Here is a 16,488-nt window from a genome sequence, read left to right as displayed (position 1 = left end):
CAAGATAGATAGGCGTCTCGCCATGCCAAGAGACTAAAGTTTTGTTGGCTTGAGTTCATGCAATACCATGAGACTATCTACTGCATTTTGCTCATAATGAATGGTTTAGGGGACTCAATAGTTAGTAATTACTGACATCTAAGGCTATGGTCCCATGGCAGTGATGACAGACAAGGACATGATTACTTAGTGATGTTGCAAGTGTTATAGAGTATTTCCACAGTGAAAGAATCTTCCTGTTTAAAAGAACCCAAGGACCAGGTATGATGACTTTTAGTCCCAGAATTTGAAAATCTGGGGCAGGAGAATCATGGATTTGAGGCTTGTGGTGGTTTTAATGAGAAATGTCCCCCATACACTCTTGTGTTTTTATACTTGGTCCCCTGGTAGTGGTGCTTTGTGGAGGCTATGGAATCTTTTAGAGAGACAAAGCTGCCAGAGGAAGTATGTCACCCAGGGTGGGCTTTGACAACTCACTCTACTTCCAGTTATGACTTGGTCAAGTTTAACATTTGAAATATCACCCTGGCAAGTGAGCCAGAGTGGAGATTGTCAGAATAAGGATTAGACCTAGGGAATTGCTGCTTCAGTAACAGTACTAAGACAGTAGACTAATCTTAACTAGGGTGTGGCAATGGAGCTGGGAGTGGTTAGGGTAGCATCGCTAGATCTGCTGAGAGTGAATTCCACATGGACAATTTGAGAAAGCGTTGAGTCTTGATCACAGAGGCAGGTGAAAGGTTTGCATGAAAATTATCAGAATAAGGAAAGAAAAGAGCAAGACCAAGGCAAACTGCTGAATTAAAAATGGGCATTAAATAAAGGAATAGATATAGTTAGGGGAGGGAGAGATAGAGAAGAAAGGAGAGAGAGAGAAAAAAACTAGCTGTGGACACAGGATATGAAGATCAAGTAATTTGATTGCTAGACTCAATTTGAAATCTCTGTTTCTTCCTTGGTTCCTAGAGGCTGATCTCACCACTGGGATAGTTATTTAAGGCTGAGTATACAAACTATGGCATATAGATGATGAACTCAGCAGTGGGTGCGTGAGCAGCAGGGGACATGAACGAGTGAATGTTGAGATGGTCGGCAGTTGGCTAACAGCATGGACAGGGAGACGAAGCTGTTGCTGAGCACTGACTACTGATTTTTGGAATGTAAACAGTATCATGAAAATGTTCATTGACACAATTCTCTCTCTCTCCCTCTCTCTCTCTCTCTCTCCCATTCTCTCTCTCTCTCTCTCTCTCTCTCTCTCTCTCTCTCTCTCTCTCTCTCTCTCTGTCTCTCCCTCATATAACTTTGGAGCTTGAGGAACAATTCTGTGGTCTATGGGAGAATAAATAAAAGCATCCTAGAGCCAAAGATGAGAACCAGATTGGCTCACCAAGTAGAAATGCAGGACTAAAATTTATTCTTGGACTGTCTCAGAATACCACCCCCCCAACCCATGGGTCTGGATTCTTTGACCGTGAAGAAAAACTGTTTGCAGTGGCAGAATAGAGAAGAATAGCCTTCCACTGTGACAAAGCAGCATTGTGAAAGTCTTTCTTGTGTTGTTAGGAATGGTGACAGCAATTAACATTAATGAGGTTCCTATGGGGGGACTCTGGCAGCTCCACATTGTTAATTTAGTCACTGCTTCAATTTCTGAGATGTGTGGGTGAAACAATTTGAAGACACTTAAGAACTTTCCCAAGGTTTCCTCAAGATTTATACAAGTCTCAGGTGATTTTAGAAACCTGGAGCTCATGGAGTCTAGGACTCTTAAACTCTATCATGTCAGATTGTGTTCCAAAACAGATTACATTTCTCTTTTATTTTATTCTTTTCTTTTTGATAGAAATGCAGGTTTGAGGGCCATCCTTCTGAAATGGGCATATTTTCTTTTTATTGAAAATACATTTTTTTGCCTCCCATCCTGATTATGGTTTCCCCTCCTCTTCTATTCCCAGTTTCTGCCTACCTCCTTCCAGCTAGCTCAACCCCCTTATGTCTCTCATTAGAAAACAAATAGGTACTTGGGCCTGTGGCTCAGCAAGATGGGCAAGTGTCCTGATCTCTCTACTGCCAGGAAGCTCTCCAGCCGCAGACGAGACCTGATAAGCAACACAAGAAAGCACATCAGAAGTAGCCTGAAGGCCAGTGCTTTTGGAGGTGCTTCTCCTGCAAAGACAGCTGTGCTGGGAAGCCAAACAGATAATCCTACTGCCAGTAAGTGCGTCAGGTGCAGCCTATCAGGATCAGCAAGGTTACACAGTTTGAGCCCATCATTGGTGATGGCTTGGACATCACTGGGGAAAACTCTATAAAGTTCTGGTTGCAGGATTTGATCAAAAAGGTCATGCTGTAGGTGATATTACTAGAGTCCATTTTCAGGTTGTTAAAGTAACCAGTGTGTCTCTTTTGGCTCTGTACAAAGGCAACAAGGAAAGACCAAGATCATAAATTTTTACCATGGAAACACAGTAATAAATTTTCATGTTCTGAAATAAAAGAAAATGAGCATGTTTCTAATGAGTAAAAATAAAATTAAGTAGGATAAAACAAAAACTAATATATCTGAATTGGACAAAATGAATGATCAGAATGAAGAGTCCAAGAAAAGGAAAAAGAAACAAACTCATTCATTTGCACACTTGGGAATCCCATTAAAAACACCAAAATGAAAGATATATATATGTGTGTGTGTGATATCATATATATGATCTATAATATATATGTATATGATCTATGTATGTATGACCCACCATGACCAAGTAGGCTTCATCCCAGAGATACAGGGATGATTAAATATACAAAAACCAGTTCATATAATCTACCATAGAAACAAATTAAAAGAAAAACATGATAATCTCATTAGATGCTGAAAAAGCCTTTGACAAAATCGAACATCCCTTCATGATAAAAGTCTTGGGGAGATCAGGGATAAAAGTGACATACTTATACAAAATAAAATCAATATACAGCAAGCCAATGGCAAGCATCAAATTAAATGGATAGAAATTCAAAGCAATTCCAGTAAAATCAAGAACAACGTTGTCCACTCTCTCCATACCTATTCAGTATAGTACTTGAAGTACTAGCTAGTGCAATAAGAGAGCTAAAGGAAATCAAGGGTATACAAATTGGAAAGGAAGTCAAAGAATCATTATCTGCAGATAGTATGATTGTATACATTAGTGACTCCAAAAACTTTACCAGGGAATTCTTGCAACTCATAATCACCTTTAGTCAAGTGACTGGATAAAAGGTTAACTACAAAAAATCAGTAGCCCTCTTATATACAAAGGATAATTGGGCCGAGAAAGAAATCAGTGAATCAATACCCTTTGCAATACCCTCATTATAAAATATCTTGGTGTAATGCTAAACAAGCAAGTGAAAGACCTGTATGACAGGAACTTCAGTCTTTGAAGAAAGAAATAGAAGAAGATATCAGAAGATGGAAAGAGCTTCCATGCTCATGGATTGGTAAAAATTGATAAAATGGCCATTTTGCCCAAAGCAATCTACAGATTCAAAGTAATCCTCATTAAAATCCCAGCCCAGTTATTTACAAACCTAGAAAGAACGATACTCAACTTCATATGGAAAAACAAAAAACACCGGATAGCTAGAACAAGCCTTTACAGAAACAAAATCTACTACCAGCTAATAAAAACTTCATGGTATTGGCATAGAAAAAGGCAGGTGTATAAATGAAATTGAATCAAAGATCCAGACATAAATCCACACATCTATAGACACCTGATTTTCCACAGAGAAGCCAAAATTATACAATGGAAAAAAAGAAAACATCTTCAACAAATGGTACTGACCCAACTGGATGTCAGCAAAAAGAAGAATGTAAATAGATCCATGTCTATCACCCTGCACAAAACTCAAGTCCAAGTGGATCAAAGACCTCAACATAAATCCAGATACACTGAACCTGATGGAAGAGAAAGTGGGAAATACCATTGAGTACATTGGCACAGGAGACAACTTCCTGAGCAGGACAACAATAGCACAGACACTAAGGTCAAAAATTAATGAATGGGATCTCATGAAATTGAAAAGTTTCTATTAGGCAAAAGATGCCATCAACAGGACAAAATGGCAGCCCACAGAATGGGAAAAGACCTTCACCAACCCCACATCTGACAGAGGGCTGTTTTCCATAATATATAAAGAACTCAAGAAACTAGACATCAACAAACCAAATAATACAATTAAAAATGGGGTACAGATCTAAACAGAGACTTGTAGGGGACACCTTACTGAGACTTCTCAACAGAAGAATCTCAAATGGCCCAGAAACACTTAAGGAGATGTTTAACATCTTTAGCCATCAGGGAAATGCAAATTAAAACCACTCTGAGATTCATCTTATCACCTGTCAGAATGGCTAAGATAAAAAAAAAAAACCCGCAAACAATGTTACCCATGCTGGAGAGTATTTGGAGTAAGGGGAACACTCCTCCATTGCTGGTGGGAGTGCATATCTGTGTGTCGGCTTTGGAAGTCAGTGTGGTGGTTCCTCAGAAAACTTGGAATCAATCTACCACAAGACACACCAACACCTCTCTTGGGCATATACCCAAAGGATGCTCCATCACACCAAAGGGAGACTTGCTCAACTATGTTCATAGCCAGAACCTGGAAACAACCGAGATGTACTTCTACATAAGAGTGGATAAAGAAAATGTGGTATGTTTGCACAATGGAGTATTACTCAGCCGTTAAAAACAAAGGACAACAGAAAATCTGAAGGTAAATGGATGGAACTAGAAAACAATTATCCCAAACAGATAAAGACAAACACGGGAAATATAAAGTGGATATTGTCTATAAAATAAAGGATAGCTGTTACAATCCACAGGCCTAGAGAGACTAGGTAACAAGGAAAACACCGGGTGGGAGTGGGAACATCGGTGATCAGGTTGGGGCCATGGAGGAGGAGGGTGCTGAGGGAACCACTGTGAGTGTGCATTTCCAGGGCAGGCAGAAGCCTGCTACAGGGATCTCCTAGGAATCCATGGGAAGGACCCCAGCTGAGACTCCCAACAACAGGGCATAAGAATCCTGAACTGGCTTTCTCTGTGACAAGACTGGTGCCTGCCTCAATTGTCATCAGATGGTCATCATCCAGCAACTGATGCAAACAGATGCAGAGACCCATGGCCGAACATTAGGCAGAGCTCAGGAATCCTGCTTAGGAGGAAGAGAAAGGAGTCAAGGACATCACGTGAAGGCTCACACAATCAACTAACTTGGGCTCGTAGGGGCTCACAGAGACTCAACTGACAACCAGGGAACATGCACGAGACTGACCTAGGGACTCCACATGTATGTTACAGTTGTATAGCTTGGTCCTCTTATTAGACCCCTAGTGGGCATAGGGGCTTTCTCTGACTCCTTTACCAGATTTTGGAGCCCTACTTCTCATACTGGGTCGTCTGTCCTAACTTTAATACATGGGGAGGTTCTTAGTCTTACTGCAACTTGATAGGCCATGTTCTAGTATCACTTACAGGAGACCTGCCCTTTTCTAGGTGGAGATGGAAGACAAAGGAGTTGAGAGGGTTTAAGGGGGGAGCTGGGGAGAGAGGCTTGGAGGAGAGGATGGGGTGAGGCTATGGCTGGAATGTAAAATAAATAGATGAATAAAAATGCATATATTCAAATAAAACCCCATGAAACTGGAAGGTATAATTGTGTGTGTGTGTGTGTGTGTGTGTGTGTGTGTGTGTGTGTGTGTGTGTATGACCTATACATATATATGTATATGATCTACTGTATAAAAGGAGAGAAGAAAACAAATATAAATAAAATCAGGATAAGAATATAAAAACAATAAAATTTGGTTTTGATAAAAGAAAAAGCCCTAATATGATGCTGTTAATCGAGGCACCTCCAAAGAGCACATAGCTAACCCTATAGAGTAGTTGCTTTCCTCAGTGAGACTCCCTTCGAAGAAACTGCATTCTTATTGCCATGCTGTCGTTGATTGGAGTGACTGGGGCCGTATGTCCTCTTCTCCATTCATCTCTAGGGTCCCGTCTGGTGCAGACCTGCGCAGACCCTATGCATGCTGCTTCAGTTTCTGTGCATATGTGCACTGATCGTGTTGATTTAGAAGTCTTTGTTCTATTGCTCTCCTGTCTCCTTTCCTTCAGTGTTTCTTGAGCCCTGAGGGGAGGGATGTAGGGTTGAGTGTTCCAAGGTCTCTCACTCTATGCATAATGTCTGCTGTGGGTCTCTCTGTGTTTGTTATCATCTGCTGCAGAGGGAAGCTTTTCTATGATGGTTGAGCAAGTCACTGATCTATTGGTATAGCAGAGTGTCGTTAGGAGTCATTTTATTGCTGTTCCCCCACTATGCATGCATGCATTTGTGCATGTGTGCATGTGTGCGTGCATGCTCACGTGCGTGCATGTGCGTGCGTGTGTGTGTGTGTGTGTGTGTGTGTGTGTGTGTGTGTGTGTGTGGCATTTGGTTTTTTTCTAGGTTCCTGGAATATCTAGTCTCACCCTAGTTTGTCTTGTGTGCAGTTCAGATTTATAGGTCAAAGATTTTTGTGCTGGGTTGGTGTTTATGTTGATCTTTTGGTAGCCTGCCGAGTAACTTTCTACCCAAAGACACTAGAACACAGGGGTGAAGACTCCATCTAGTCCATGGCTTCAGTGAGTTGTATGGCTATTGTCCTCAGTTAGAGAGCTCTGTTGTCAGTTCGTGGAGAGCAATGTGTTTTCTTGACAACAGCCTGGGTTGTTTGGGGATTTCCATGGGACCATCTTATCCAAGAACTCCATACGAGATTCTTCTATTGAGAATTCTCTGTTTAGAACTATACCCCATTTTTAAATTGTATTATTTGGTTTTTTGATGTCTAGTTTCTTGAGCTCTTCATATTTTTTTAGATATTAGTCTTTTACTGAATGTAAATAAAAATCTTTTTCCATTCTGTAGGTTGCCATTTTTTCCTAATGATGGTGTCCTTTGCCTTACAGAAATGTTTCAATTTCATGAGGTCTCATTTACTAATTGTACATTTTAGTCCCTGTTCTGAGAATATTTTCATGTGCCAATGAATTCAAAGCTGTTACCCACTTTCTCTTCTTGTATCATGTTTTATGTTGAGGCCTTTGAGCCATTTGGATGTGAGTTTTTTGCAGGGTGATAAGTATGGATCTATTTGCATTTTCAACATATTGACTGGTATTTGTTGAAGATTCTGTCTTTTTTTCAATGTATAGTTCTGACTTCTTTATCAAGAATCAGGTGTCCATAGGTGCATGGATTTATGTCTGGGTCTTCAATTAGATTTCATTGATTTATGTGTCTGTTTTTTGCCAAACTCATGCTGTTTTAATTATTACGGCTCTGTAGTACAGTGGCACTCTTGCATACAAATGACAGAGTGAGAAAGAAATCAGTAAAACAACACCTTTCACAAAAGCTTAAAAATATTTTGGGGTAACTCTAACCAAGTGAGTGAAAGACTTGTGTGATAAAAAAAAAAAAAACTTCAAGTCTTTGAAGAAAGAAATTGAATTGATTGGCAGGAACAACAGCAAAAATGGCCATCCCACCAAAAGCAATCTATAGATTCAATGCAATCTCCATCAAAATTCCAACCCAATTCTTTATAGATCTTGAAAGGACAATTGTTAACTTCATAAGGAACAACAAAAAGCCCAAGATACCTAAAACAACCCTGAATATTAAAAGGTCTGCTAGAGTCCTCACCATTCCTGATTGCAATATGTATGATGGACTTTGGATTTTTAAAAATGATGCAAGATGTTCAATGATAACTTATTATTTACTAGCAGAAATAATGGAAAGAATTTTTTTTTCTGAATTCAGGATGGATAGGACACTGAAAAATCCTGTAATACTGTTAGTAGTTACAATGTTTCCTAAGTAGAAACTTATTTCTCAATATGTGCTGGAGTGGGAGGAGGAGGAGGAAGAGGAGGAGGAGGAGGAGGAGGAGGAAGAGGAGGAGAAGGAGGAGAATTAGGGTGGTGCCTAAGTTACTTAAGCATCTGTCCAACAGAGATATGTCAAAGTTAAATGTACAGTGCACTTATTCCTCTGGTTAATAAAACATAATGCTGACTATCAGGAAGGGAAGTGATAACCCAGTACCAATCCCTCAGTTCTTTTGTCTTTGCAATGGTAACTTGAGTGTTGTGGGATGCTCCCATCCAGGAACACAGAGTGCCACTTAAAACATGGTTAGAAAGCAATACAAACAGAAGCATGAGAAGACATCTGCTGACCCACATTGGATGGTTGTGTGGTGCCAGTCAAGGGAGAGTTTCTGCTGTTTGTGTGAGAGCCTACAGGTCATGTTTCTTACCTCTGATCTGATGATCAACTGATCACATAGCTTTTAAATTATCTGTCTTCGTTAGGGTTTCTATTGCTGTGGAGAGACACCATGACCATAGCAACTCTTATAAAGGAAAAGCATTTAATGGGGGCTGGCTTACAGTTGAAAGGTTTAGTACATTGTCATCATGGCATCACACGGGCAGACTTGGTGCTGGAGAAGCAGCCAAGAGTTCTACATCTGGATTAGTAGGCAGCAGGAAGAGAAAACAACACTGGGCCTGGCTTGGGCTTCTGAAACCTCAAAGCCTGCCCCCAGTGACACACTTCTGCCAACAAGGCCACATCTACTGCAACAAAGACACACTTCCTCGTAGTACCATTCTCTATACATCTATGGAGGCCACTTTCATTCAACCACCACACTCTTATTTATACTGGAGTCTTGAAATGAGGAAGGTGCACTAGGTACAAGTGATGGGGATCTTGTTTTTAGAAATCCAATTCTTACATGGAAGTATACTCTTGCCTCCCAGGCACCCTGCAAAGATGTAAGGAGCTGGGTGCACATAGAAGTCCCCACAGAATGGTCAGCTGTGCAGATCTGAATAAATTTTAACAGACTAAGTGATGCCTGAATTCTTGACTTTAAGACACAGATGTTAATATCAAATATACTCAAATCGCTGTCTGTGATTTAGCATTAGAAATGTGTTTATTTGATGTCAAATCTGGACTCTCTTAATGTTCTGTTTTTGGAAGAGGAGAGGAAAGGGTGCTCACATAGGAGAAGCCATGTCCTCTAGAATGTGCCCTGGTGCAGACAGACAGAGAAAACTGTATGAAATCATGTGACTTAGAGATGAAATAGTAGAAGACAAATCCAGAGCAAGGGAGGTGGGAGAATCTGAAGTCAAACTTTACCCATATCATCTAGATAAATGCCAGTCTAGCTTTTATATGAATTTGCGCAGCTGTGTGAATGAATTCCTTACTTTTCATTCTTTTTGTTTCAGGTCACAAACACTTCCATTTAAAGAAGTTATAAAAAGGCAGAAAATGGGGAAAAAAGGGGAAGAAAAACTATAAAACAGTGAGTGACTATATATAAGGTTGAATTCGTGAAAGAACAATATTTGGCTTGTTATAATTCAGAACTAGGTTAAAATCTTATGAGAAAAATATGAGTTTCCATGTAATCAGTGAGTAGACTGAAAAAAAAGATTTATTGACTATTGCTTTATTTTTAAATTGCATGCATTATGCCACAAAGAAGTTTGTCTAAAGGATCTAGAACACTTTTTTTGCTCTTTGTTTCTTTGTTATAGAGCACACATTTAATTCTTGATAAATTGCTGCAGTGAGTAATTACTCAATAATTCTCAAAGGCACATGAAGGCAATTTTCACTAGGGCCAAACAAAGGTAATTATTTCACATTCAGTTACCTGACAAATAAAATGTGATATTTTCACAGACTTGTGGCTATGGGGTAACACATTGGAGCATGGTCCACCTACCAGGAGACACATTCTTAAAGGAAATTCACTCTCCCATACCTGGTAACAATCAGCTGTCATGCTGGGATATTAATTGGTGTGATCTTGTGCAGGAGTTATGGAATGATGTCTACTGTGATTTTGTGAGTTCAGCCGTCCTGTTATATCCAGAAGACAGTATTTTCTCCAAGTTGTCATATCACCCTGGCTCTTACAATCTCTCTTCCCCATCATCTGTGATATTCCCTGAGCCTTGGCAGGAGGGAGGTGTGATGTAGAGGTCAGAAGACATAATTTTTTTTCATAGAATACTTCAAGAATCCCTACCCTATTCTCTTTCTCCTGCATTATTTCTTTTCTTTTCTCATGCCAGGGATTAAAGCCAGGACCCTACATGTGGTAAGTACATGCTTTACCCCTAAGCTATGCCCCAAGTTGCAAAACTTTTCTTGCTGTAATGCTTACTACATGATACTCATTATGGTCATAGTAGTTATACCTCCTACTACAATTTTTAAAACACAGTAAAAGAAAGTCCTTCCTTTGTGATACTCATGTCTCACGCAGTGAACTACAGGTGTAGGTCTTGTTTCAACATGATGTTCTGATAGGTGAACTTGCATTGTTTAACTTTGAGCACACCAATGTATCTTAAAGAGTGTTTAAATGTGTTACTTGAGGTGTGATGAATATGTGGATACTGTGATTCAGATAACACAAAATAGGATATTGTTAATTATCACTGGAGCATGGAGGATGCCTGGCAAACAGGAATAATGCCTGCAGTTGAACAAAGAACACAAAGTGGAGTTGTGGAGGAGGCAGAGCTCAGTAAAACTGACATGGTCACCATGTCCACTGCTTAACACCAGTGTGTTCTTAATGTCAGCTATGGGCTTATCCTTGACTCGCCAGCTTATTGTTTTTGTCTTGTTTATACATGTAAAGAGAGCAAATATTTATTCTATTTTATACTTTGTTTTTTAAGTTGTCAATGAAGAATCACAAATTTAGGGTGATCTATAGAAACCATGGATTGTCTATAGCTACACAGACCAGGCTCTGGCTTCCTAACTGGAATGGTTTGTCATGAAATCAGTATTTGGAACCTCATCTATTCATAGTGAAATAAGGAAAGAAACTTAACTATATTTTGATAAAAAATAAGCATGAAGTAATGTGGAGATGCCACTAACTGTAGCTATGTTAAAACATCCAGCCACCACGTTTCTTCCATTTGTGTTCTCAAATGCAGGATGTATGTATGTATGTATGTATGTATGTATGTATGTATGTATGTAAATGTGCATATGTATATTAATTATTTTTAAACCACAATAAGATTTCCTTAGAAATAAATTGCAATTATGGAAGGTTAATCATAGTCATGCAAAATATCAGGACGGCATTACGAGTACTTCTATCCGAGCATTACAAGTACTAGAAACTGATTTCAATAAAAATTCTTTATGTATAAAATCATCATAAAATTAGTAAAATAAATAATAGCATAGGGATAGATTATGAATTATGTGGAACTCTGTCAATGACTAACGCAATTCCAAAAACACTTAAACATTATAGATCTGTTGCACATGAAAACTACATCAGTAAATTTGTCTTTTGAATGGTAGATTTGGAGTACAAGATATGGCCTTTGGGCTGGGTGAACATTACATGAGGGCTATGACTAAGGAATCATGTACTCCATAAGGCAGTCATGATAACATGAGAGGGAATGGAAGAGATACGTAATATGTAACAAAGTTTTTATTATCATCAGTACTAAAAGACAGTTGGAAAGGAATCCAGTGTGTAGGGAGATGAATATAGTTATTGATGAGAGAGATTTAGGAAATACTCATTTAAGTTGTTTGATCTACTTTAGGGAAAAGTCTGGGAGGCTATTGCAGAGTTAATTGAACTCAAGTACACAGACTAGATGATGGTAGTAAAATCAGCAAGTCTCCCAAGAAATAACTGAAGAGAGAACAGTACACGCTCTGAGTACACAATCTTGGGAAATGCTCACTGCAACCCAGCAAGGGAATTTAAAGAAACTACCCCAATTATAGAGAGGAAAATATGAATGGAGAACGAACACAAGAGGAGAATTGGATACAGCTGAGTCCTCATTGATTAAGAAGAGAGGAATATTAAACAAGTATAGGACAAAAGTCTGCAGATTTAATATTTGCAGATCATCATTGAGCTTCGAACTTTTATATGTCAATGAGTAGAATTTTCCACAGCTTATAGGCCAGATAATAGGAAGTGAATCTGGAAAGTGGATGCCTGCCATGAGCTACACCTAATTCTAGAATACATGCAGAACAAACATTCTTTACCAACCATATATTTGCATATGCATATTTTCTATAGTGAAGGAGAAGTTTGAAGGAGACAGTGCCTACCTCAGAGCAAAGAACCCTGAGATTGATAAAGAGAAAGAAAAAAATCCTGAAGGAAGTGGAGAGCAGGAAGTCAAGATGAGTTATCATAGCTAATAACTGACACCTGCCTGTCCAGGAACTCTGCCTGCATGCTCATCTCCCAATCTGAATTTTACCAGTGGCCATTTCAGCCACCTAGACTATGTATGTATGTATGTATGTATGTATGTATGTATGTATGTATGTATGTATGTATGTATGTATAGACTAAACAGCTTTCTCCAGGCCTTAGGGAGAAGTTGCAGAGGCTATGAGACATGGCAGGAGTGGAGCTGGCAGTAGACAAGAGGAGAACATGAGTCAGACTCTTGCCTGCTTGCTCTCCAGGCAGCAAGCCAGTGCAACGGGCACCCTTCACTAGCCAATATTCCATTTTGGTTCTGTGTCTTCTCCTCCATTTGCTCTGCAGTTTGAAATGGGGGGGGCAGTATTCACCCTGAAATCCCAGCTTCTGGCAGAGGTGGTGCTAAGTATGTCTGCAGAATTAACACATTAAAGGAACCCCTCCAACTCAGATTTACTGCATCATTTACACTCACCTGTTGACATATTTTTTTTCCTAATGAACTGCTTTTTTGAGATTGTTAGAAATTAAATTCTATACTGTCTTTTAAAGTGATGGTTAGGTGTTTTCTCGGGCTGCTTGTGATTTTACAAAAGCAAAATGGTAGGTGCAGGTGGAAGGAACAGGAGTGAGGAGCAAAGGAGAAGCTGTTGAAAGCAGTCAGGTTGTGACGAGGATGTTAAGAGGAGCTGAGAAACATGTGGTTGTCTGAACCATGGATGACAGAGATTTCTGGAACTGACTGCTCTCTTTTGTCCTTTGTCTGGTAAGAGGGTTGAAACAGTGACAACTTTGCCCACCCAGCTCAGACATCTCTGACCAAACTCTTTCCCTGTCCTCAGGCTCTCTAACTCTGCACTGGTAAAGGGAATGTTGGTGACTATCTAGCAATAACAGCCAATTAAAAAAGTTCAACATAACAAGTTTCTGGTCAGCATTCATATTATTACATAGCAGGTGTCCTGAAAAGGTGCTTGCACAGCAAAAGTAACATGGGAATGTCTATCCAACTACACTTGCACCAAAATCCATACTTATATTCTGATCTGGGTGACAAAGACTAAAATATTTGCTTCCTTTTATTTAAATCATCTAAGCATCCACATTTTGACTTTCTTGGAAGATAGATCTTTAGACTATCTGTTTTAAGAAAAAATGCTTTATTTGGTTTATGTGTATGAGTGCTTTGGATGCAAGTATGTAGGGGTACCATAAGACTGTGATGCCTGGTGCCCACAGATGTTAGCAGGCATTGGAGGCCCTGCATCAGGAAGTATAGATGGCTGTGAGCTACCATATAGGTGCTTGAAACCAAACCCTGGTTCTCTGAAAGAGCAACAAATTCTGATCCATCTCTTGAGTTACACCAAGGATAGATTCTCAAGAACAACACATTTTAAAGGATGAAAAGAAAAATCATATTTCCTTCCCCAAGTTCACTAAAGGTTGAAAAGACCATTGGCCCCAATGATGATATATGAATATATTACACAGATGAATCAAGAGTATTATTTTTCTCTTCTCATTCTTGTAAGAAGGGAAGAAGAGGAAGGATGCAGAGGTCATGAGGGAGCAGAAAGGTTGAGTCAGGTGAAGAATAGAAGAAAGGGTATGTGATAGGTAGGGTTTTAGTTGGGGGGGGATGGGAGGAAGAAGGGAACTGGGATTGTCATATAATTCAATCTTGTTTGTAATTCCAATAAAAAATAAGAAAGTGAATAGCTCAATGTATATGTTAAAAAATCTCTTTAATGAACTAATGGTAGATTTTAGGGTAATTAATTTGCTATTTCTCTTTTATATCTGTCTAATTTAGTTATTTACCCAGTCACAGAAATAAATCCCAATCCATTAAAATAAAAAAAGAGTATTATGTTTTTGTGTGTGCTGATGAACGCCTGTTTGACTTCCGCTGCAGACTGACAATTTTCGATGGGAACAGACAACCAGACATGGGTGCATGAATTCATCCTCCTTGGCCTGTCCAGAGATTGGGACACTCAAGTCTCCCTCTTCGTCTTGTTCTTGCTCATGTACCTGGTGACAGTGCTGGGGAACTTCCTCATTATTCTTCTGATCAGACTCGACAGCCGACTCCACACTCCCATGTATTTCTTTCTCACCAACCTGTCCCTTGTGGATGTGTCTTACGCCACAAGCGTAGTCCCCCAGCTGCTGGCTCATTTTCTTGCAGCACACAAAGCAATTCCATTTCTGAGCTGTGCAGCACAGTTATTTTTCTCTCTGGGCTTAGGAGGGATTGAATTTGTTCTTCTGGCAATGATGGCCTATGACCGCTACGTGGCTGTGTGCAATCCACTGAGATACTCTGCCATCATGCATACAGGACTGTGCAGTAGGATGGCTATTGTATCTTGGGTCAGTGGCTCCATAAATTCAGTCATGCAGACTGTTATCACCTTCCAGCTGCCCATGTGCACCAATGTGTACATTGATCATATATCCTGTGAGCTTCTTGCTGTGGTCAGGCTAGCCTGTGTGGATACCTCTACTAATGAAGTTGCTATTATGGCATCTAGCATCATCCTCCTGATGACCCCATTCTGCCTGGTTCTCTTGTCCTACATCCAAATCATCTCCACCATCCTAAAGATCCAGTCAAAAGAAGGAAGAAGGAAAGCCTTCCACACCTGTGCTTCCCACCTCACTGTGGTTGCCCTGTGCTATGGCATGGCCATTTTCACCTACATCCAGCCCCACTCCAGCCCCTCTGTCCTTCAGGAGAAGTTGATTTCTCTGTTCTATGCAATTCTGACACCCATGTTGAACCCCATGATTTACAGTCTAAGGAATAAGGAGGTGAAGGGGGCTTGGCAGAAACTACTGGGACAATTGTCTGGGTTCACATTAAAACTGAAAACCTGAGGAAGCATGAACATGGCGGTGAAAAGGGCTTTGCTTCTGTGTTCTACTCCCAACTCAGATATGACAGGCATTGCCATGGAGACAAAGATGGGATCTGATGTAACATGACTGGTGATGTTATGTGGGGACTTGAGTGACTGTGCTGGGTGTGGGTGTATTTTTATGTCACAGCAAAGCAAAGCACTGCTGTCACTGAGATCACACCATTATTCAGTATCAATTTTTACCATATGACAATTAAAAAAAAACTACTAACCGTTTCAATTTGTTGCATTTCCTAAAGTCATGAACCTTTTCTTGAAACCTACCTTGCCCACAAGGTACTCTGTACATGTATGTATATCAATGCCTTTCAGAAAAGATTATGGTGTTTTCCTCAAGCCAGAAATGTATTTCCATATCTGTAAAGTCAAATAATGCATGGTCTATTTAGTCAGAGGCAGCTACTGAGTGAGTCAACCATTGGAAGAAACTGTTGCTAAAGCTTTTAAGATGTTTCTGTGTACAATCGTCTACATGGAGCACCAATGGCTGTCTGTCTGTTAATGCAATTCACTGAAGAAAGATAAAATGAGACTCTCAATTCACCCTTAAAGGGAGTTAACCAAAGGTTTCATATACAGGGATATAATTGGCCAATAAAACTTTAAGATGTTAAGAGACCACATTCCATTAATTCCAAAGAGACTTCATTGCATATCTAAAAGGTGCCAATATAAAATATTGAATTGGACTAATCCTTTCTCCAAATTGTAGAAGCATAAATAACATAAATTATGACAAAATTATAAAATATCAATGACAATATGTGACAAAAGAAATATGCCTTTGCCATATTCAAAGAAAGAGAATCCTTACATACTACCTGCATTTCACTACTACAGAAGGAGATACAGGAAGATGCTGAGTCCTCCTGGGTGGGGCTGTTCCCTTGGACATATGTTTGTAACTTTTCACCATTCCATGACATCTTTACCCATAAACAGCCCCCCCCAATGCTTTGAGAGCTTTATGTGAAGGTGATTTCAACTTTTATTTCTTAGGAAGTAGAAATACTGGGGCATTGTTATGTAGTGACAGATTAGCACAGTCACATTCCATCTGTTATATTTATATATTTCTCCTTTTGTTCTATGCAGCTTTTAAGACCAGATTTTCTCAATGGACTAACCTTTGGCTAAGGTATCTTTCTTGAGATGACAAGTCTTAGGTACCTGTGAAAAACATTCTCAGTAGAAGGTGAGAAAGTATTATTGCTT

General features: G+C 39.6%; 1 protein-coding gene across 1 annotated transcript; it reads left to right on the top strand.

Moving 5' to 3' along the window:
• The first annotated feature begins 14,275 nt into the window (after positions 1-14,275).
• Positions 14,276-15,229, top strand: LOC100753820 (olfactory receptor-like protein OLF3). The gene has a single exon (XM_027389721.1). The coding sequence runs from the start codon at positions 14,276-14,278 to the stop codon at positions 15,227-15,229; it is 954 nt and encodes a 317-aa protein (XP_027245522.1).
• Positions 15,230-16,488: the final 1,259 nt, after the last annotated feature.

Source organism: Cricetulus griseus (assembly GCF_003668045.3).
Source record: "Cricetulus griseus strain 17A/GY chromosome 1 unlocalized genomic scaffold, alternate assembly CriGri-PICRH-1.0 chr1_0, whole genome shotgun sequence".
Taxonomy (NCBI): Eukaryota; Metazoa; Chordata; class Mammalia; order Rodentia; family Cricetidae; genus Cricetulus; species Cricetulus griseus.
This window is presented reverse-complemented; position numbering and strand designations above follow the sequence as displayed.